Source organism: Anguilla anguilla, chromosome 15 (genome assembly GCF_013347855.1).
Source record: "Anguilla anguilla isolate fAngAng1 chromosome 15, fAngAng1.pri, whole genome shotgun sequence".
Classification (NCBI taxonomy): Eukaryota; Metazoa; Chordata; class Actinopteri; order Anguilliformes; family Anguillidae; genus Anguilla; species Anguilla anguilla.
Window position 1 is genome coordinate 18926603 of NC_049215.1, and position 22301 is coordinate 18948903.

The 22301-nt window shown below is 39.0% G+C and overlaps 1 protein-coding gene across 1 annotated transcript in view; it reads left to right on the plus strand.

Annotated features, from left to right (window-relative positions):
- The first annotated feature begins 4527 nt into the window (after nucleotides 1-4527).
- prkx (protein kinase X-linked) overlaps nucleotides 4528-22301 on the plus strand; it is a 51727-nt gene continuing 33953 nt past the window's right edge. Inside the window, exon 1 of the mRNA XM_035394353.1 lies at nucleotides 4528-5310. Coding sequence (XP_035250244.1) covers nucleotides 5136-5310 — 175 coding nt within the window. The 5' untranslated portion in view covers nucleotides 4528-5135. The remainder of the gene's footprint in view (nucleotides 5311-22301) is intronic.

The following is a 22301-nucleotide window of genomic DNA, read 5'->3' on the forward strand; positions in this document are numbered from 1 at the left end:
GGTTGTCTTCAAGTCCACCTCTGCTTCAAGCTTGTGCACACCAGGGATTTAACCTCCTTGTTATTAAATCCCTCCTTTTAGTTATGATTGTGAATAATACCAGTTTTGTTTGTTCTGAGACAGCATTTACACAGGGATGGTCTGGAATGGAGCTGTCCATAATTAAACTGAATGGCTTTGTGTGTAGGTGAGGATTTAGGTTAATGCCATGCATCAGACATGGCTATATGCAGATAGATTTCTCATAAACAATCCTACAATGGTGTTGCTCTCTTTTACATGTTGAATTTAAAGGACAGTTAGCAATTGCCGGTAATGTGTCAGAATGTTACATTCCGTGACATGAAATAGGATGGGATTTACTCAACATTTCCACCTTCAGTTGAAAAAATCAATTCAAACTGCTGAAACATCACTTGATAAGAAATGCAAATGTATTAAATATCTGGACAGGGGAAAAGATTTAATAGACAGCAGAGTCCCTGATTATATTTCTCCTTGACATGACCTTCTGGCTTTCTTGAACTTAAACCAATTTTTTTTTTAAGTTGGCATAGTCAGACAGCATTAAAAGTATGCATACTCTTACAAGTCAAGTGTCCTCTTTTATATACATTTGAGGCAAAAGGTTGAAACAGGAAATGATTACTCCCCATTAAACCCTTGGATCTGATTATATGTGCTGAGGAATGGTAACAGCTTTTGATTTCCTCTTCAGGATTTCTGAAGCTCTTTCACTGGCTGACTGTTACAATGCCTCCTCTCGTGTCTCGCTTCCCAAGTTGAGCCATGTTTCCTGTCTATGTAGCCATCGGCTGAGTTCTCACTACATAACAATAAATAAGATGCTCATCTTAGATGAGTTGTTTGATTATGCTCTGTGACAGGCTTGCAGTGTTAGTTCCCTCCAATTTGCTATTGATCAGAAAATGTAATTGCCTTTGGTGGTGTCACCATTATTATCAGTTATAGAAGAACAAGTATTTGAGCACAAAAGGTGTACCTGCGGCATACGCTGGTCTGTCCCAAGATGTTGGGGAGAAAATCAGAGCAAGAAAGTTCTCCACTGTTTTAGCTCACCCTCTCACCAGCAAGCAATAAAGAGAAGTGCTGCAGGCATTGCATTTAGACATATGACAGGGCAATTTACAGAATACTGTCTTGGTTATGTTCTAGTGTGCAGCATATGAGGGCGTTGAGTGGTAATGTCTATTTTTCTGATTTGCATGATATTTCAGTGCACCTCATATTTGAAAACATCATGTTTGAGTCTCTTCCCATAGGGACGTTTGTGTGCTGAAAAAATACCATTGAATAATCAATATCTACTATATCTCAGCTAGACACACTGGCATAACAGTCATTAATATATTGCTCTATTCCAGACATGATTTGCTATAGGTGGTCAGCAGGGCTGCTCCCTCCCATATGAGAGGGCTTATCACCAAACAAACAGTTTTTACAGCCAGATGCTATATCCTCCAGGCTATATATATATATATATAATTTTTTTTAAAACCTTTCTCCTGGGGCTACTCCACTTCTTGCTTTGCCTACGATCAGACATGCAAAACACAATCAAATCTCAAATGCAAAGCATGCCTTATCACTGTCTTTGTATTGTTTGAGCAGATTGAATGGACCGACAACCGTCTATAGCTGCAACTGCTAATATTCCGTTCAAACATATGGAGACGCTGTCCTTTTTCTGTATAGGTATAACTGATAGTTTTTTCATGATTAAAAACGTGAAAGAAAGGGGCATTATTATATCACTCTAAATTACCGATCTGTACCACTGGAGCTCTCAAAAAAGCCAGTAGCTTAGGTTATACAATCATTTGAAATGGTCAATTTTGGTGTCTTCCTTGGATTACAAAGACTTTAGGGTCACATTGCCAACCAGAGAAAACTGAAACAGCTTGGTCACATGGCACAGATGACAGCTAAGTGTGAAGCCTAGAGTATTTTAGGAGTGCAATGGCTATAATTATTCTCTGTTTGGTACACTACCACAGCACCACAACTCTGTCAATGCTGTCATATCGTCTTACTGAGGCTCAAATTCAATTAATATTACATACACTCAGTCAAAAAAATAATAACCCATTGAACAACAAAATTAAGTGAATCATCATTAATGTTAATACTTACACTGTATTATAACTGGAAGGAAACAACATTTTCAGTGGGAAAGGAAAACATGCTTTATATCATTATTCAAAGTTGAGGGCAAAGCATTAATAGAATTGCAAATGTAATATCACTAAAATATATATGTGTGTGTGTGTGTGTGTGTGTGTGTGTGTGTGAGAGAGAGTGAGAGACAGAGAGAGGGGGGAGGGGTAAAATATTGTATGAGCAAAACAAGTTACTCAATCGGCCATTTCTAGTTAAGCTGCATAACAGGCCTGTCTCTGAAAGAAAAACAAGTGCAGAAAAGACAAAAATATCAGAGGCCTTTCAATTTAAAGAGCATGTTTGAAAAGGCTGTGGAGGAACAGACCTTTTATGTTCAGCGTGTGCCGTGCAGGCTGCTCCTCGCTGAATAGAAAATGGAAGCACTATATTTCCAACTTGGAGCTGCATTTTCACCTCCCCCAGGGGAGACAACATCTTTCACATCCTGGAAAGACCTCCCAGCCCTAATGCAAATTCGGTAAAAAGAAAACAACTTAGAAACAGAACCATCAGGTTTTTATGTGCAGTGTGTGTGAATAAAAAAGCTATGTCATAAGAATTACTGTCCTGCATGCAAAGTACAGTTTTATACTGCTACTGTTGTGTTTTCTGATTGAATATATAGTACTGCAGTGGTGCATTTGGGTTGCAAGCCCATTGAGATTGTTCAGTGCATGGTGCTCTGTGTTATTCTTGCAGAAAAATGAAAAAAGAAAAAACACTGAAATATTTTAATGGATTTAGTCATCCAGGCAGATCTCACATAGCAGAAATTGAAAAAGTGTCTACACATGCATCATTGGCTGTGTTTTTGAACAGAACTGATAGCTGAAATCCATTATGACAGTAAACTCCATTAATGCTTTGGTCCGTTCTGTGGGGGATGGTGTGACCCTGCCTGTTGGAGTACAGGGTTAGGGATCCTGTGCTATTTGTAGATGCTCTTATAGAGTGGAACTGCTCATGTTCTACTATTTAAGTCAGCCCCCGTCCTTCACCTTCATTCGAAAAACCTCATGGCCCAAAGAGATCAGATCGTTATACATCATACTTCCTTCTGGCTTTTAATTCTATTTAATTGAACAAAGCTAGTACAAAGCTAGGGACAGAGCCTACATCAAACTTAATACAAAGTAAGCAGAAGAAGTAATAATATAACACTTGAGTCCAAGTGTAGGTCCACAGTGGGCAAGCAAGCAAGTCTAGTGCATACACTAGGTTAAGATGGACCATGTCAGGTGCTAGAGCTGGGGGTGAGGTGTTGCTTGAAGGGATGATTTAGTGGAAATCTCACTTTAACATGAAGGAAGAGAGACTGTTTTCTTGTATATAAAAATTATTTAATGATTAATTAATCAGGGAAAAAGTCTAACACACTAACGTGGAGAAGTCAGAGTAATTCCAAAGCATGAATGAGAGAACACACAATACATTCAACAAATCTGGGACTTGCCCTGTGAAGGATTCTTTTTGATTACCAATAGGTGTCAAAAAAGATTAGTCATTGCATTTACGCAACAACAAGGACCCTTGCAACCCATATTGTTTTTTGTTTTTTTTTGTTTTGTTTACCTTACAGATATTGGATTGTCTATGTGTTTTCAACTTTAATTGTGGTTATCACTCTGAACTTTGAATAACTCTGAGTTCCCCCTTTTTCCATAAGGTCTTGCACAAATTACAGCAGAGATTACTTGACTCAGCTTACTTTGGCAGCACACAATCAAGACCATGATTATAATGTAATTCTTCTACAATGAGTTTACCGTTCTCAATGGAAACAGGATGTTCTGCTAAATTCATGTCTTACAAATCACTGTGGCTTCCCAAATAATGCAGTGGAAAATTAGTATACTGTTCTTTGGTGACATTATGTTAAACACTGGTGGCAACTTTCGACAAACTCAGATTAATTTAAGGAGAGTTGCAATTCATGGTCAGTATTTATATTATTATTTTGTTTAAGCTCATAAAACCAACGAGATTTCTAAACCTCCTTGTGACAAAATTAAATCATGAAAGTTTTGGTCCCTGAAATTTAAAGCAGCTTCCAAATTCCATCAGAGTATATAGCACGATCTTGCAGCACATAGCTTCCTTTTGTTCTATTCCATGAGCATCGATCGTTTTAATTCATTAACACGTGACGCGTGATACGTTTCCACATTTTTTCCCCGTGGTCAACTCCCAAGGTGTGGTGCAGTGGGAGCAGTGTCTTGAAAAAGCGAAAAGCGAGTGCGCCTCTCGCAGTAGATCCGCCTCTTCTGTGAACTCATTGGTCAGATCTTTTGCCTCCTGTCCTTTAGTATTGGTTTACTTTCCTGTCAATCACAGTTGAACTTTTGTGTCTCCCTTCCTTGTCTGGCGCGTTAGCCCGTCAGCTAGTTACGTGTAAAGCTGTTTGAAACTGCTGCTAACTGATGGGTAGCACGGGTTTATGTTACGTTGAGCGGGGCGTTGGAGTGAAGTAAATAATTCAAACCTTTAAAATACCATAGCGCGACTGTCACCATTAGCGTAATGTTGTAGAGACAATACTACTGCTCCGTGACTGCTGATTACTCTAGCCACATCCAGCTCTTGTAGAGTGCACCGTGCGAGGATCAGCCCGATTCGGAAGTTCAGCCTGGCTTTAGATTGTGTTTCATTTCTTTAGTGATTGTTTGCAGACAGAAACTAGTGGGCTTATCGGTGGATTGGTTCACATCGACGCTTTCTGGAATGCAGCTAGCTAGCTAGCTAGTTGCCAGGCGAACGTAATGCAATTCAGCAGGGGAAGGAAACGAGAAGAGTCGTTGCTGTTGCGGTCCAGACAAAGAAAGGCGACGATAGCTGGTCGGAATCAATGAGCGTTAAATCGATAACGTTTTTCGGAGGGGAAATACTTGTGTTCAGATAACAAGCAAGAGAGATTTTGGCTAAGTAACGTAGATTGACGTTTGCCCGGGCGGAACATGGCATCATCTAGAGCTAAGAGTGGAGTGAACAATGAAAGCAGTTCTTTTCGGGAGGGTGCCAACAACACTGCCAGTGACACAGCCAGTCCCACACTCGCTGCGGCGGCATCGCTGTCACTTGCCAACAGCAGGACCTATTCGCTGGATGACTGGGACACGGTCGCTACAGTTGGTGAGTATTTATCGATAGCTAGAAAGCGAACTGTCAGCATGTGTGATGGTTAGCTGAAGTTAACGCAGAAATAACGTTAACCGGCTGACATAACGTTTGCTGACTAGCTAATGATACCGAACTGTAATTGCAGAAACTTGTTCTTTTGTGTCGATACGTTTCCCTTATTCACGTGAATTTCCACCAACATAGCCTGTCAAGTTTCTAACTTGGCTAGCTTAGTAGTTGCATTCACAGTAAGTTTAGCTTCTGTGGCGCTTGCCAGTGCCAGACTGACATTTGCATACTTAAGTTGGCTAACGCGGTCAATATTGAGCCTTGCCGTATGTTTAACGTTATTGCGGTCCCTTTCTCAATTAAAGATAGTCTGTTTTTTGTTATCTCTAGCTTCGCCTTCAGTATTACTAAGTATCTTAGAATAGCTGCTAGACTAACTTTTACCGTTACCCGGACAAAGCGGTAGCTGCAGTCGTTGTCCAGCTAATAGCTAAACAAACATAGCCAGCTTGCTACTGTAGCTTTAACTAAAATCATCACGCGCTACACATAATAGTAACAAGTAAGTAGCCTAACAGATAAAATAAAAATTAAGACCCAACCAACTTAAAATGATGTGAATAGATATAGTTCTCTGGCATCACTAAGCGACCTTATATAAGGATGTTCATCGCATTGTGATTATGGGGTAATTAAAAAAACAATATTGCAATATTTTCTCCAGCTAAGATCCACGCAGGTCTTTAATTGAAGTTGTCACATAACGTCATGCTTTTTTTGGACGGAATGCAAACTCGCGCTGCTTAAAATTCTAACACCTTTTAATTAGTCTTCCTAAAGGTGAGACTGTGTTGGATGTGTGAGAAAGGAGTATTTGCGGATGAAATGCAGTACTTTTAGGCGAAGAGAAAAGTTGTAGGGAATGGAGGACAAGTACAGAGTCTTCAGAATTGTGTGACATGAGTAATCTGTAATTAGCTAACGCAACCCCCAGACGTAAATTTGGATGGCACCTATGCCATTTGCCAAGTTACGGCCTGGCGTGGCATGCCCCATACCTATACAGCATCGAGAGTTTTTCACTTTTCAGGGTTTCCTACAGAAATAACCCCAATGACCACAGACTCAGCCCTTAAGAACATTATCTTCTGTACCTTCTGACCTCATGTAAACACACATAATTTAGATACTGTACAACTTCACATGTCCCCACTTTGGTTATTTTTCATTTTCCTCCTTTCCTGCCTACTTATACGTCCCAGACTAAATCATTCTCACCATTGGACATTTGGCTACATCTACCAGTAACAACATCTGATCAAAGTTGGCAATTGCAGGATACTCTGATTCACTGGAAAAACTCATGTGGTCAAAGGCTGCGTCCAGAATTGCAAACTATGTACTGCATAGCCTACTACATATCATTTGTAGCACATCCAAAACAATAGCATGACTGAAATATGTGAAAAATACCATGATGTCATACTACTTTCTATGAAATGCACTGCACACTATGTTGGCATGAGTATCCCACTTGCATTAACCATTGCGTTAACCATTGCATTGCAATGGTTAACAATTCAAGCAACCAGTAATGGCATAGGGCGGTGTTGTGCAAAATATTTCACTCCTGTCACACACCATCATCAATGTACAGAGTGCTGGAAGGAAGTGGAGCTTTTCTAAGACGATGTAGTATGTCCAAAAAGCCATTGTACGTTTTACTCACATACTAAATGTGCTGCATGATGGTATATGTAGTACATAGTATGCGATTTCGGACACAGCCAAAGTTCTTTCAAATAAAGACTGAACTACTACATTAAAAAACATATTTTTTATTGTAAAGGCAAGTCCCATTGTTTGAATCCTATTGGGTAAAATACAGCCACACATTGGACTGTTTTGCTTTTGGAGTGCTAACGGTACCTGCTGTTGCTGACTGAGTCAGCAGAGCAAGTGTAACGTTAGTACTGAAATAAAGCACCAAAATCTGCAGTTTGGTCCAGTTGGTGCCGGTCGTATGGGACCATGGCTCAGACAGCTACATGACTACATATAAATTGGTAACTTTTCAGAATATAACGGTTGTTTGCTTTAATACAATGTTAAAAATTTGCCACTTCCCTTGGTATGTAATCACTATTGTTGGAGGGAAATGCATCATCACCTATGCGACTTTTAGTGTGGGGTTATCTTTTTTCTTCAACAACATGAACCAATATTTAGTGGTATTCCTACAGTAAAACTAATATATTGTATTAATTTACTTGTATGTATTGTTATGGGATGCAACATTTAATAAAATGTGTACTCTCAAAACACGCCAAAATGTATAGTGGCCCTGTGGCTTCAAAATTTAATTGCAGCTGGGGGACTCAAATCGACCAGGCTCACCTCCCCTTTTTCACCGTAATAAAAAAACACTCATTCGTAAAACTAACATTCTTTATACCACACAGTAGACAAGATCTTGGAAATGCATGTAAAAATGTTGTTGTTCAAACAAGTTTTTCTGGTGAATTAGCCACCAGAATACATGTACATTGGCAGCAGGTTGGCTGGTTGTGGCATTCTAGCTGCTAGGGATTTAGAATCCACAATGTGGCCAGTTCTCTTTTTCACCATAATTACAAAAAAACACCCATTCGTAAAACTGAAATGCTTTCTACCACACTGTAGACAAGACAAATATATACTTTTAAAAATATTGTTTAGCTGTCTGGCCATGTCAGAAAACATTTTATAGGACCTCTTCTTTCTGGCATAACTTGGACGAATCAGAATTGAACAATCAGGATTATGTCAAGACGGGTTGGCTACAATTTGAATAACATTTCATTTCAGCAATACAAAATCCTTCTGGGGTTGTTTTGAATAAGATAGCGAGCACCGTTTTTTTGTTTTTTGTTTTGGTGCCATTTCGCTTCAGAAATGACTAGAATTATTAGTCCCTCATGACGCTGGCAGCTGTAACGTTTTTACGACACCTAAATATATGAACCAATGAATAAATTATAACCAATTAACATCTAAAACATTTCACAGTGAGTTTTTCTTGTGATGAAATGTGTAATAATGCCTTCAATGTGGTTAGAATTTTTATAATGATCCCACTGGTTTTAGTGAAGTGTTAAGTGCAGGCACAAATGCTCATAACCAGTCAAATTAGCAAAATAATTTCTGAATTCTAAAGTAGAAAAGTAATATTGCTTAACTGTCAGTATACTTTTTAAATGATTTAATATCAATATCCAGTCTGATTTTGTATATTTCCTTGATAAATAATCTGTTGAAGTGAGCCCAGCTGCCAGTTTTGTTTTATGTTTGTGTATGGAACACCCATTGTGATTACATTGCAGGCCGAATATTCGACCTCCCTTCCAGCAATCAAAATCATCAAGCATACAGGCAAGATAAATGACGGTCGGCTCTCCATCAAAATTAAACCAGGATTTAGGCGTTTTATGTGTTTATGTGTTTCAAATGTCCATCATACTTCTTTCAGGAAGTCTTTGTACATTGAAATGACCTGAATTTTAGATGTGGTATCATGCATAGTTTAACAGATACATAGGTCTGGAGATGTTCCAAAATGTATGCAAGTTTGGGGGGTTAACGCTTATCTGATTGTATGTAAGGATTTGAATAAAAATTTTTTTTTGAATAATAGTTAATTTATATCAACTATCCAGAATGCAAAGAACACAAAATGAGTGCAGTTTTGTCCCAAATATGAATGTCGCTTGAATCAAGATTAAATCAATCAAAATCTTTAATGATGAAAAGTCATATATGGGCATATTCATACGCTTATGACACATTCACAAATACAGTATTGTGATATTATTTAATATGGGCCTCAGGTGAGGTAATCAGCCTTATGGAATTCCCTCATGGTAAAAATCATCCTGATTATTCACTTATCATGATGCAATATACTCTTTCTGCACAATTTATTTATTTCTCAATAACTATTTGGAATCTGGAGCTCTAGCTTCAGTTTTTGTCTTTACAGATAGGTAAGGAATATTTATTATAAACGAAGGGGTTCTGAGGAACTGGCGTGACAGCCTTGTCTATTTCCCATGGAATGACTCTTGATCTTTTTTTTGTTGGTTTGTTTTACTGTTGTTCAGCATGTTTGTATAGCATTCCCCGTAATTCTTGTTCTTACTAGGCTGACAGCTTCACTACAAAAAGCAAAATTATCCTGGATAGTTAACTAGAGGGCTGTGGGGTGATTTAGGGATGAGATTAATAGGTCACCCTACTGGTTTAAATAAGAACATATAATGCTGTAACATAATAAACTAACATTTATACATCTCTATTGATATTTCCATTATGGAACAATAGGCAATATAAAAAACTCTCCAGCAATGTGACTTTACACTGTATATTCAGTATTCTATTTATTTCATGCACAAAAATGGCACACTCCCAAAAGTTAAAGATGTGCAGACTAACAAATAATGAGTGTAAATAATGAAAAATCTGAAAATTGCACGCTCAGTTTCTATTTGCTGTGTTTATTTAACCCACGTTTTGGCAAAAGATGCCTTTGTTAGGGTGATTAGCAGTGAGCAAGCATAGCCCTATTATTGGACTAATTGAAGACAGGTGAAACAAAACCATGTGACACGACGACATCTTCAAATTTAATGAAGTATGCACGTGTACAACTGATCTCTAGTATGTACACAACAAGATGGCAAAATCTCTAATTAAACGCTATTAATGTAAAATAACAAAAGTAATGCAGAGTGTTGTTATTCACTATATTATGTTTTCAACAATATAGATTAATACTTAGGCCTATATAATATACAGATATACAGTGTAACTTAGATGCACACTTGTACAATTTGTTTTTATATTGATATGCTTCAATATCTAGACCTAGCCTACTTATAGTCAACAGCACTACTGTGCATAATTTTTGTTATTTTACATGTATAGTGTATGTGTATTAGTATTTTGCCATCTTGAGTACATAAGAGAGATCTGTTATACATGTGCATACTTCTATAAATATTGAATGTGTTGTTGTGTCATACAGTTTTGTCTCACCTGTTTTCAATTAGTCCTATAATAGGTCTATGCCTACTCATTGGTAATTAGGAAGGCATCTTTTGCTGAAACGTTGGTTAAATCAACACAGCAAAGAGGAACCTGAGTGGGCAACTTTCTTATTTTTCATTATTCAGTTTATTTCAGTAATTGTTCAGTGTGACTGTGTAATCCTGAAGTTTTCTTTTATTAAAACATGCTTATTTGTTTTTGTCCTTCAGGTTTTTTTTTTCAATTGTAGCCAAGTTTAATAAAAAAAAAAAAAAAAGTTATAATAATAATAATACTTATTATTATTATCTTTTTTCCGTTTGCCCCCTCAAAATATTAATGTTGCATACAAGCTCTAGTTTGGTTTATTAGCTAGCATATTCTCTGTAATCCCATTTTTTTTTTCTTTTTTAAACCAAAAAGTACCACTTCAGTTGGTTCCTAGCACTTGAGCTTAAACTCTGCTTATGTTTTTTTTAACAGTTTGGTGAATAGAAATGCAGTGATCATTCCCAACGTTCCTTTTCATCACTGTAGGCTACAACTGGTTAAGTAGGCCTAAACTGGTTCTGGTGCACCTTTGCTGTAAAGTTTAGCACTTGGCCTATTTAGAACCTGCACTAAATCCGGTCTTGGAATGTTGTCAGGTAGACTGTTTGATTTACGTGGAGGTTCCGGTTCTCAGGGTTATCATGCAAGAAAGAGGACGGATGTGTCTTCTGGACATGAAATCTCGCAGCACTACTGAAAAATAATGACTTTATCGGACAGCTCTACGCAGTGTCAAACACCTGATTCGATGAGCCATGTATTTGCATATCTGATTGGCTGGAATTGGGATTCAGAGTGTGTCCAAGGATCAAGTGGTGGAAGGAGCATCTGTCCTTGGGCTTCAGCTGTCACATCAAATTTGTAAATTGAAGACAACACGTTGCCGCAAATCACTTGTGATGAAGTATCTTGACTGAGTGGTATTTTCTGTCAGCTCTGCATGTAAATATTTAATGCTGTTAGTTCAGCTGTACCACACAGCACAGCTGCATACACATTGGCAGGGGGCCAAGCATTTATTTGGTCACTCCATAAACACTAATAATGTGCTGAAATTAATTAAGTAAGCCACGTGATACAGCATGTTTCTAACTGGAAGCTTTTGATTTATGGGAAAATTCTGAGTCAGTCTTCCCAGTGGTATGGTATAAATACTTCTGTCTGTCAGTCTGTAGTTAGCCTTCTTAAATGCATACATTTGCATGGATTTAATCTTGCATGAAAATCAACGCACATTGAGATTTGAGACTTGAAACTGGTGTGAAACTATTCTTATGCTACACAGACTCGAGAGGATCCGTACAATTGTGCAGTGCAAATAAGACTAATAACTTATAGGTATTCCTGCTTCTCTTTATATTAATGGTTAAGAATTTACCTATTAAATTTAAATTTAATTCTAAGTTGCACTTAATATTAAAGGTTTCTACCAATGTTATATCCCTAAATAATTCTACCGTCTCTAAATTTGTAATTCATTTAGAATATTTTTTTCTGACAGGTAGAAAGGAAAGAGAGTAACAGATGGGGTTGTCACAATATCCGATAATATTGTATACCATGGTATTTGACGACATCGCCGATATCATTGTCTATAACTACAGTATTTTTAAATATTATTATCATCCTTGTTATTATTTTAAGAATATGATATACATAAGTGCTTTTAAATGATAATATTTGCTATAATTAAACATGTGAGTTAATATTTTGCAATCTGTAACTCTAAATCTGCATTACCGTGTGTGCTGAGGCCCGCCTGCTTATTTTAGAGACGTCCTTTCTCCACGACCTTTTCTGCTGACGTTTTGCTGCTCACAATAATATCCGTCTTGTTTTTCTAATATTTGGTTACTATTATATGTATGTTGGTTATTTAGTCATCAAAGCAGTTAGTGTCTTGCTTGAAGAAAAACTCTAATTTGAAAGTGTAGCTTTATTTGATTTGATTTCATTTGCGCTTTCTCCCTTTTTTTCTCTCCACTTTTTCTTACTGTAAGTCCTGCGGCTAGCAAGTGTTGCTAACCTCAATGAAGTCTTTCAAGCTTTCATATGAAATCATTACCTTCTGTGAGGATTGTAACTAAAATTAGGTGTTATAGCCTATCCCTATTTCAAAAATAAAAAACCTTTAAACGGTGTGCACAGTGAGCAAAGAGTAGCAAATCAGTTTTCCATGTCACATAAATTAGGTAAATAATGAATATTAATATTATGATCAGTAATAATGAATATTAATATTATGATCAGTAAAATTGTTAGCTAGTTACTCAGCAATGCACTAATAGTCCTGCCCCGTAATGACAGTGGTGCTTACTTCCACTGGCAGCAGATGAGGCTTCTCTCATTTACGCTGAGAGCGATATCATTATGCTCTAATATTTTCCTTATTATTCCTTGTATCTTTACTATAACCCTGGACTGTATACTGGGGTCCTTGCTGTTGACATCTGGATGAGATAAGAGGCTCCAAAATTAGTCAGTAATAGCCAGTGGTAACTCGGTGGGAGGGATGCTGACAATTGCTATTGTTAGCTAGCATAAGCACTTTTCCTGTTACATATAAATTTTAACGTCAACTATGGATCGTTGCCATTTATATCTCAATGACTCAATGATTGGAGAATGAAAGAGGCATCTGGCAACCTTGAGTATAGAGTACCATTGACATTAGGCTGGCAAGTGACGTCAGGATGAAGGTAGCCTGCAGAACTCTGACCTCTAGGGAGGTGTGGGAGCACAACGAGAAGGGAAAAAAGATGACAACTTATTTGATTCAGTTACCAGGAAGCACTGTGCATACACAGTTTCAACTGGTCACTGGTCACAGTAAACATTCATTTGTCAAATACGATACCCGTAGCCTCTGACAGGCTATATAAATAAAACGGTTCTTTCAAGATTATAATTAAATTACTTAAATGTACCTGGGAATCGTTTGATTAACAAGGGGTTGGTCTGTGTTCAATCTGATAGTCTGGACAAATACAAGTGAATGTAACTGACGGGTCCTCTCAATGGGTTTTCTGTGGAAACTTGCTTTCCGAAGTGAAAGCTTGACAGAACTGGTAACAGTAACTAAGGAAAGCAGGTCTTGGGTGGGCTTTGGCAAAGTGTCAGGTTCATCGCAAGAGGAGGTCGTTTATCTGATCTCACAAACGGGAATGACTTTTTTGAATACGTATAAACATAAAATCCATGTGAAAATCAGTTTAAACCAATCGGCTCCTTTTAAATAAAAAAAAACTGGGCGTCTTTTGGTGAAAATCTATGATCACCGAGAACAATGAGCCTTAGCTATAATATAAAAAAAGATAACATCGAATATTATGATATTTCTTAAAGGCATATGAACAATATGGAAGTGGGATATTGTGACAACCCTAGTCACAGAACAGAGAAGGGATGACTGCTGAGAAACCTGCCATGGCTGGGATTGTTCCGAGTTGGGTGGGAGGGGCTTGCATATGACATGAGAATCGGCCATTTTACAGACCATGCCAAACGTCTCCCCAGCCGTCTCTGATCTTTAATATGTTTCAGATTCTGTCCTGGTAATATATTGACATTAATTTCCTTTTTTGTGTTTTTGGGGAAAAGACCATTTTCCTTGTAGAAAGTGACATTTCGTGCCATTCCACCACTGAATGGATGAGCTATTATAGGCCTGGCATGGAAATCCAATTTGCTGCATCTTTTCTGGAATGGGAGGGATTACAAATCAGTTAAGCTCTTATCTGGATGCTTTTATTATTTTAATTGTCCCTAAAATGATAAGGAATGGAAAAAAATGAACAGTGGCTTGCCGTTATATAAATGTGAGCTGTATTCTAATGGAAGAGAACACCGGTCTGTTGGGAGATAAAGACAATGATATCAAGCAGTGATTAATGCTGGTAAATGTGAAATGGAGTCTCTCAAAGTAGGCCTATTTGATGCAGGATCCTACATTTTAAATCTGCTATTGAAATCACAGGCACTGCTACACCCTTAAGGTACACCCAGTGCATGCATGTTATTGCTGCCAAATGAAAGGACAGATGGAAAGTTAAAATGACAGATTGCTTTTTCCCATACTAGATCCGCGTTTTATATTGTCTTTGAACTGAAAACAGTAGGGAACTCTTCATAGCCAGATTGCGACTGGTTTGAGAACTGGTGAGCACCCACGGTTGATTACTGAAAGGTTTTTAGCTGTTTCATATCTATGTGATTGCTGTACTTGTCATTACTTTTTCTGGCTGCTTGCAGTGACATTAAGGTTCCTCAATATTTTTGAATACAGTGTAAGGTTACTTCTCATTTGTTTTATGCTGCTGGTGGAATTTGTAGAAAAGAATTAGCCTTTACACTTTCAACAAGACCAGGTCAAAACCTAGTATATGGCTGGACCGGCCGACCAATGGTGTAACTTCATCACTCAGTGACTCAGTCACAGACATTCACATTTGTAGGGCTGGCCCCGCTGTTGCGGTCCAGCCAAAAATAGGCAGCAGGTCTGTAACAATGCATTTGCTTTCCACAATGATGGTTCATCTCACCTCTCTTTAATTTCATATCAAGTTTAAGTTGTGTAGCTTTATATCAATAGCTTATCACAGCACCAGATTATAAACAGCCCTGCCATATGTGTAGGTCATGAACGCTAAGGTACAGCCTGCCTGCATAACCCATAACTGCATGATCTGGAATTGTAGGCCCTGCTTATTAATTTATGGTAGTATATTGTGAAATGGACATGAATTAATCATGTCTTTTTGCATGCTGTATTTAATGCGAGTTTTGAAATCTTTGTCACCACCAGCGGTAAGAAAACCCTCTGGCATCTCTGCAAAGGTATTTTACTGTACTTACAAAAACCGGATGAACCAGTCATGTAGTTTTTTCTTTGTCGCATTAAGCTGGTGTGATTTTTATGAATTTGCCCGCTTTAGCGTACGTTAGCCGCTTATGGTGAATTATGGATTGTGCGGTTTCACCCGCAGCAGTCTTCTAGCCCGATTATCCACATGCTAATGTTCCCATGGCTGGTGCTCATCTCCCTGGTGCCCACTCTCATGCTCCTGAATACTGCTTTGTGGAAGTAGGTCTGCAGAAAGATGTGTTTCAAATGTTTTTGAGGATACAGAGCTGTGGGCAGGTTGGGAATTTCAAAAGTACATTTTTCTGTGTAATGTTTTAATGTCTCAGAGGTTTTACCCGGACTCTATAACCCCAAAACTTAAAGAAGACTGTGCCTTGAAACATTGTCTTAAGTGACTTATATTGGTGTGCAAATGCTGCAGAACGTTATAGCAGAAGGCAAGACATGAAGTATCCACAAGAAGAATACTTCCAAAAATATCAAAAGGCCAAAAAGAAATGTATAAAGTTTCTTAATTAATTAATTAATTACAATCTACAGTGTCCAAATAAAAAGTGCACCAAAAGTAAAACAAGAATACTGATTTTTTTCAGCACTGGATCATCCTCTATGCTTTTCACTTTGATCTATTTATGAGTTTTCATTTGTATTTTCAGCCTGTGGATGGTCAGATGGCCACAGAGAGGTGACTTATCAGGTTAGGTGGCCCTGTCTCACTTGGCTGGTCACTTTGTTTCCATTGTTATGGTTTATACTGACATAGCTGGTGAGATAGCATCTTAATGGATCGTTATCTTTACATTATCTTCACTTGGCTCTTATAACTGCCATTCAGAGAAAACAAATTGAGCCAATTTAATGTCATCAATTTGGGTGGGTCATTGCAGCTGCTGCTTAAAGCAAGTTCTCTGACTGAGATTTCTTTTTAGAATTGTGTGTGGAAATTCCCCCATGTCATACTTGTGCCTAGGCAAGATTTTTAAGTGTGATGTGTCACAATTATGACATCACTTTTGAATGGTATTGCTGAGCCATCTTTTTCCATCCAGTTATTTTCTGTTGCTTATCTCATTACAGTGGTTACCACATCAGCACTGGTTGTATTACTAGCGTCTCTTCTGCTAGCCGACGGTATCGTGTTGAAAGTGTTCTTGTAGCGGTTTTTAGAATTCTCTGTGCCTGCCGTTGCTGTTTGCTGTGATGGCTGAAAATGGATTGCAAAAAAAGAACTGATTCACCAACACAGACTCTTCCGAAGTTTCCTTGTTGTCATCCCGGTGCAAGCACACAGCAGAGATGATAAAACATCATGTCAATGCCTGCCCTGGAACAGCTTGTGCTGCGGTAAAACGAGTAGCCAGTTCTGGCTGTTGTGGGATCATCGGCTTTGTGTATACAGATCTTAACGCGGGCCGTCACAGTCTGGCTTTTGCTTGTAATTTTTCTGTTGTTCAGTCTCTAGCCAGTAAGTTGTACGAAATGAGATTGTTGCTGGATAGTGGTGGGTGACGAAGGACTGGCTGAGTATGTAGGTTGATGTAAAGCTCCCTTTATATTAGGTGATAGCTGCTTCTGTCCCTTTCAGGCAGACTATTATTTTAAATGGTCAGTATTTAATTTAAGTCTATTTCATTTTATTGAGACTCCCTCAAACCTTCCAGGTTTTGAATATTCTCATAGACATAATAATGCCTGGGAATTTTTCTTTATTTTATTAAGATTGCCACTAGCTGTCCAGGTTCTGAGTGTTGTCATAGAGATAATAGTGCCCGGACAGGTTGTTCAGTTGACTGTATATGGAACTTAATGATTTGTGACGAGAAGATGTGAAGCTTTCCCCCTGGCAGTGCTGTTAGATTTGCTACATTCCTCATATTTTAATGAAATGCAGTTAAAAAAATAAAATAAAAAATTGGTCCTGAAATGGGGGTTATAACTGTTACATTTCGCTCAGTGCTTATTAATATTCATTATTAATGTATTTATACTAGTTCCCCTTCTGCAGACTAGAAGTTATTATTTTAATACCAATTCCAATAAGCCGTCCTCAAGTTAACCTTTTTTCATTTAAAAAAAAATTGATGCATTAGACGAGTAATAAATCACTCAGGTAAAAATCTCTTTCAAGTATTTGATAGTAATTTTACCTGACCCCTAATGACTATCAGATGTGCTTATATTTTACTCCAGGTTTAGTTTCATCTCTATTTATTTTCTAGAATTCAACAGTTCATATGATAAGCTACTGTTGTCGATGTTCATATTTTTAACTAACACTTGAATGGACAGAACTGGGCTGTTTGAAGGTGTGTTTCAGTTTGGGTTGTGAGGCATTCTAATAGTCCCTCCTGTAGTGGACGTGCTCGACCCTCTGCATCCCGCTTGTTCTGCCTTGTGCTTCTCTGCCTGCTCGCAGGCCACTGCAGAGCAAATCTGCCCCGCGCCTGTGAGCCCCGCCCACCACCCGCCGGCCTCTTCCGCCAATCCGACCGCGCGCAGAACGCCTCCCTCTCCGCTTGCTCCTGTCCCAGCTGGGTTAGTCTGGACCATGGCCACAGGACCGTCCAATCCCACAGCCCCATCCGATCCCATAACACACATCGCTGCCTCCGATTGCGCTCGCTGCTGTTTACTCCTACATGCTGGGGCCATGAATTATGTACGGTAATGCTGTTCAATTTAAATTTAGCTTTGCCAAGTCTGTAGCGCCTCAACTAACAGCTAGGGTCCTTCAGCATACCCAGGATTGCATTGTTATAAAACCTTGCTTTTTTGTGTGTGTTCATGCATTGTTTTGTTTTGTTTTTTTTAAATTGGCATTTTCAGCTGGACACACAGAGACAGGAGTTCAGGTGCTTGAATAGGCTGAAGAAGTAGGGGAGTAGGCTTGTTATCATGTACGTTTTTGGTGGTCCTGCCCCCTTTAAATCTTGACATACACATATCAAAAAAAATACAATGTATAATTTTCATAAACCCTGTGCAGTCAATAAATTCATCTATACCAGAATGTTAGCTTTATAATATGGTTTCTGCTATAGCACAGAATTCCTCCATTGTTCAGCGTTTTTGCAAGAATTCTGCGCTGTGACTGAAATTAGGCTATGCTTTGAATCTGAGAGAAATGTGTTGCTTTCATATTGCGTGTACTTCTTTCCCTGAGCACAAAGGTCTCAGGTTGCATGCACCGTAGGAAATGGTTCCAACCTGAAAACAATAATAAACTTCTTTTTTTTTTTTTTAGAATAATTGGGTTATATACATACAACCTATTCATAACATTGCTTAGCAGGCTGATTTACAGTTACGAACCAGTACAGGCTATGCCAACAATTCTGTGGTACTGGGACCAGTTTGACTGATTCCCATAATTGCACCACCTCTTTTTTTGTGTGAGGTATCTACACCTCAGGCCTGCTAGAATGTGTGTTTGTGCGTTGCCTTCAAGGCCATGAGTTTGTTTTTGTTTTCCTTTTTGTATGTTTGTGCTCGGCAGGACTGAAAAATTCTGTTTTTGCATTTTCTTTTTGTATTTGTGCTTTGCACTTCAGAGCCACCTGAGGCTACCCCAATGCTTGTGCGATTGATGACAGAAAGAAGAGCACCCCCAGAGAGCGATTACCGCGAGCTGAGCGCTCACGTGCACACACTGGTGTGCGCATGCACACTGGCACATGCACACACACTCGCGCTCGCACACTCGCTTACGTTGGTATGAGAACTACGGTGATGGACTGGTAAACAGGTCTGATAAAGTGACCTAGCTAAATGAATGAATTAACATGCTGCCAGTTGTCCGGCCGAAGCACCTCACTGCTCCTCAAGCTGCACGGTTTATGAGAGGGGATGGATCCTAATGCATCTGGCAAAGCAATGTGTCTGGTAGCAGCATATCTGTGCAGTGTGTTATGTCATTTTCAAAACTGTTGTCAGAAGTATTCATTTAAAAAGGGTTCAGTGGTCTAATATGAGGCCAACAAATCTCGGGATGCATTTAAAATGCATTTTAAATGCTATGTTTAAAAAAACAGTTACACAAGAGCAAGTCTTTTGTTAAGTTACCATAGCCATGGGTTAAGTGCTTGATTGGTTTATTAGTTAATTGTGTCCAGTGATTAATTTCTTGATTGGGTCATTGGTTGATTGTCCCCCGTTGGACTTTGTCATTTTTTCCCCACTTTTGGTTGCTACAATTTATGAATGGAAAGAAATATTGTTTTGCTGCATGTACAATGGAACATTATCAGTTTGCATACAGGTTGCAAGCGCCATTCTATTGGAATTTGTTTACAATATCTTCTGTTGGATGAATAACCAAAGTAGCTGGCTTAAAACTAGTTATCCCAGGATTATTGGGTGCCAAATGTTATTTGGAATCATTGTATAACTTCTAAAGCTTCTTACAGTTATGGGAATTGCAGTAACAGGATTTGAAGGTCCTGATGAAAACTCTTCAGGGATCTGCTTTAATACAGTCTAAGAATTGGGGAGAGGGGCAGGGAGTGTGGGTGTGGCACAGCCTCCTGGGAAATGGAAAAAAATAGTTAAGAAGTCTTCTGTGGACAGCAAAACCTCCATGTACGTCAGCCGCCTCTCTGTCCTACCCTAAGAGGCGGTGAGGAAGTGGAGGATCAGCGAAGATTGCATGCTATATTGCATGGGCCTATGACATCAGCATTGTGCAAATTAGGCCTAGATGTAGGCCTAATGGAATTCTAGCCTTCTCCCTGAGACGTAGGCTGGCAAACAAGCACATGCATTCTGGGAAAGGAAGTCCGTTAGTCCATACTATTTGTGGTAGGTGAATCTGTATTTGTTGGATTTATTTAAATCCATGTTAAAAGTAGTAGAACACATGAATTTAAATAAATCCAGTATAGAATATTCATTTGGGATCGCTCTTGTGGTGTTTTGCCAAATGAAGATTCTTTTGAGGAAATTATGGTTCTTCAAAGCTGATGGTAGAAAAAATGAGAAGAAACTGAATTACACACATAAAATTGATCAGTATTTTACACAGTATCATACAGGAGGATTTCTTGTGACTTTCCATGTTTTGGCCATGCCAGTGCCTCTAGCTCTTACATCTGTTTGTAACAAAAGAGAAGTGTTGCCATAGTGTTCTAAGACATGACAGCCGTAGTGTAGTCCAACTGGTTTGTGTCCCAGATTCCCAATAGCAAACCCTTCCTCTGCATGCTTAACCTGAACTGATCTGAAGTAAACTTAAAAATGCAAATGTCTGTTGGGAAAATAAAAAGTATCATGGACTGTTCAAATATTTTTCGCTTTTGTATTGATAAGTCCTTTCCTGTTCATTGTACATTATCTTGGTTTCAGAAACAAGAGGAGAGTTTTCCGGAATCTTCAGGATTGTTTATTGATTTTACGGTCTCCTGAGACACTAGGATTAGCTGGACCACAAGCCCTTTGCAAAACTGAGTGAACAGATGACAAAAATAAAATAAAGGTGTTGGTCCTTATTGGTGTCACAGAAGCATCCCATTTTGAATATGTGGCTAATGTGTAACAAGTTAGCCATATTCGCATTTGTGTTGGCTTCTCTAAAAGTCAAGGCATTAGCCTACATGAAATTGATTTTGAAACAAACAAAAAGGTTTTGACTTAAAATTAAATGTCACCTAAATAAATTGACTTTATATGGGGCCTTTCAACCCATTGCAGAGAAGAGGAGAGACGCGCCTCAGTCTGGGCTGTCACGATGCTCCCTGGGTGTTTCATGGCTGCCCTTTTGCACCAGAACACCTTCTACACATCACCTGAAGCGGGGATGGAGGGATTGATTTGGCCAGTTCTACACCAACAGCTGTAATTGATCGCCAGGACCTTTAATGACCACACTGAATGGATTTAGGCCTGATGTCTCATCCAGAATGCGATGGTACCTCCAACAGCGCCCTGTCCCCGTCACTGTGCTGGGGTTTGGGATGGTCCGCTTTGAGCTGGAACTGTTCATTACGGAGTTTAGTTTGTCTGGAAAGCCGTGGTGCTGTCAGGCTTTTCTGCTGAGGAATTCTGTAGGCTGGAGTTGTGTAAGATTGCACTGCGGATTCCTCTCTCTCGCCTGCCAGCTGATACAGCTGGAGCAGGAGTGCGTGAGTCATTTCCTGGGTGTGTTCGAAATTTTTTGACGGTTTGTCAGCTGATTGTCTCACTGTTTTTTTTTTCTGTGCAGTATGGAAAAGAGAAAAAATAACTGATTTAAAATCTGTCTACTTGTGCCTGCTTGTTAACCGTAAGGTTGTGCTGTGAATGAGCGAAATGTAATTAGCATTCCGTTCAGTTTTTTCTTTTGTTTAACCCCGATCAATTCCACTTTGTCTGATATGTGGAGAAAATGGGCTTGAACAAGTGATCTAGGCTGCATTGCAGCACCTGGTGCTTAAAGTACGATTGCCTTTCATTTGTCTGAAGCGCATTACTCTTTGTTTGCAAGATTATGTGGGCACAGTTATACTGAGTACAGTGGACAGCCGCCATTTAGCTGTACATTCTCAAAGCCCTGAGCCCGACACATTTTAGCTGTTCCCCGCTGTTTGTGTCCTTGAAATGTAGCAAAGGCAAAGGAGTTAGTCAGGTGGAAATGGTTTATTCTAATCAGTCCTTTGCCCACAAATTACACAGTGTAATCTGAACACTTGCTGCACAGAGACTCGGCATGAGCTAGGATTTGGCAGCTTAACCGTGTCCAGTGTAACGGCAGTCACCAAACTGTAGGTTGGGACCTGCCAGTGGGTTGCAGCAGGACACTAGCTATGGGCTACATTGCAGAAATAGCTCCCCGCATGAAATACACTGACCATCCTTGGTAACACCAATCAAAGCTTGCACTGCGATTATCACGGGTAGTTTTGTTGACTGGTTAATTAGGGATGCACCGATGTCAACATTTTAGCTGATGCTGATACACGATAATCATTTCCCTGTTGTGGCTGATGACCAATAGATAATTGGCAGTATTTTGTTTCAGTTAATTGGGTTTGTATAACAAGTA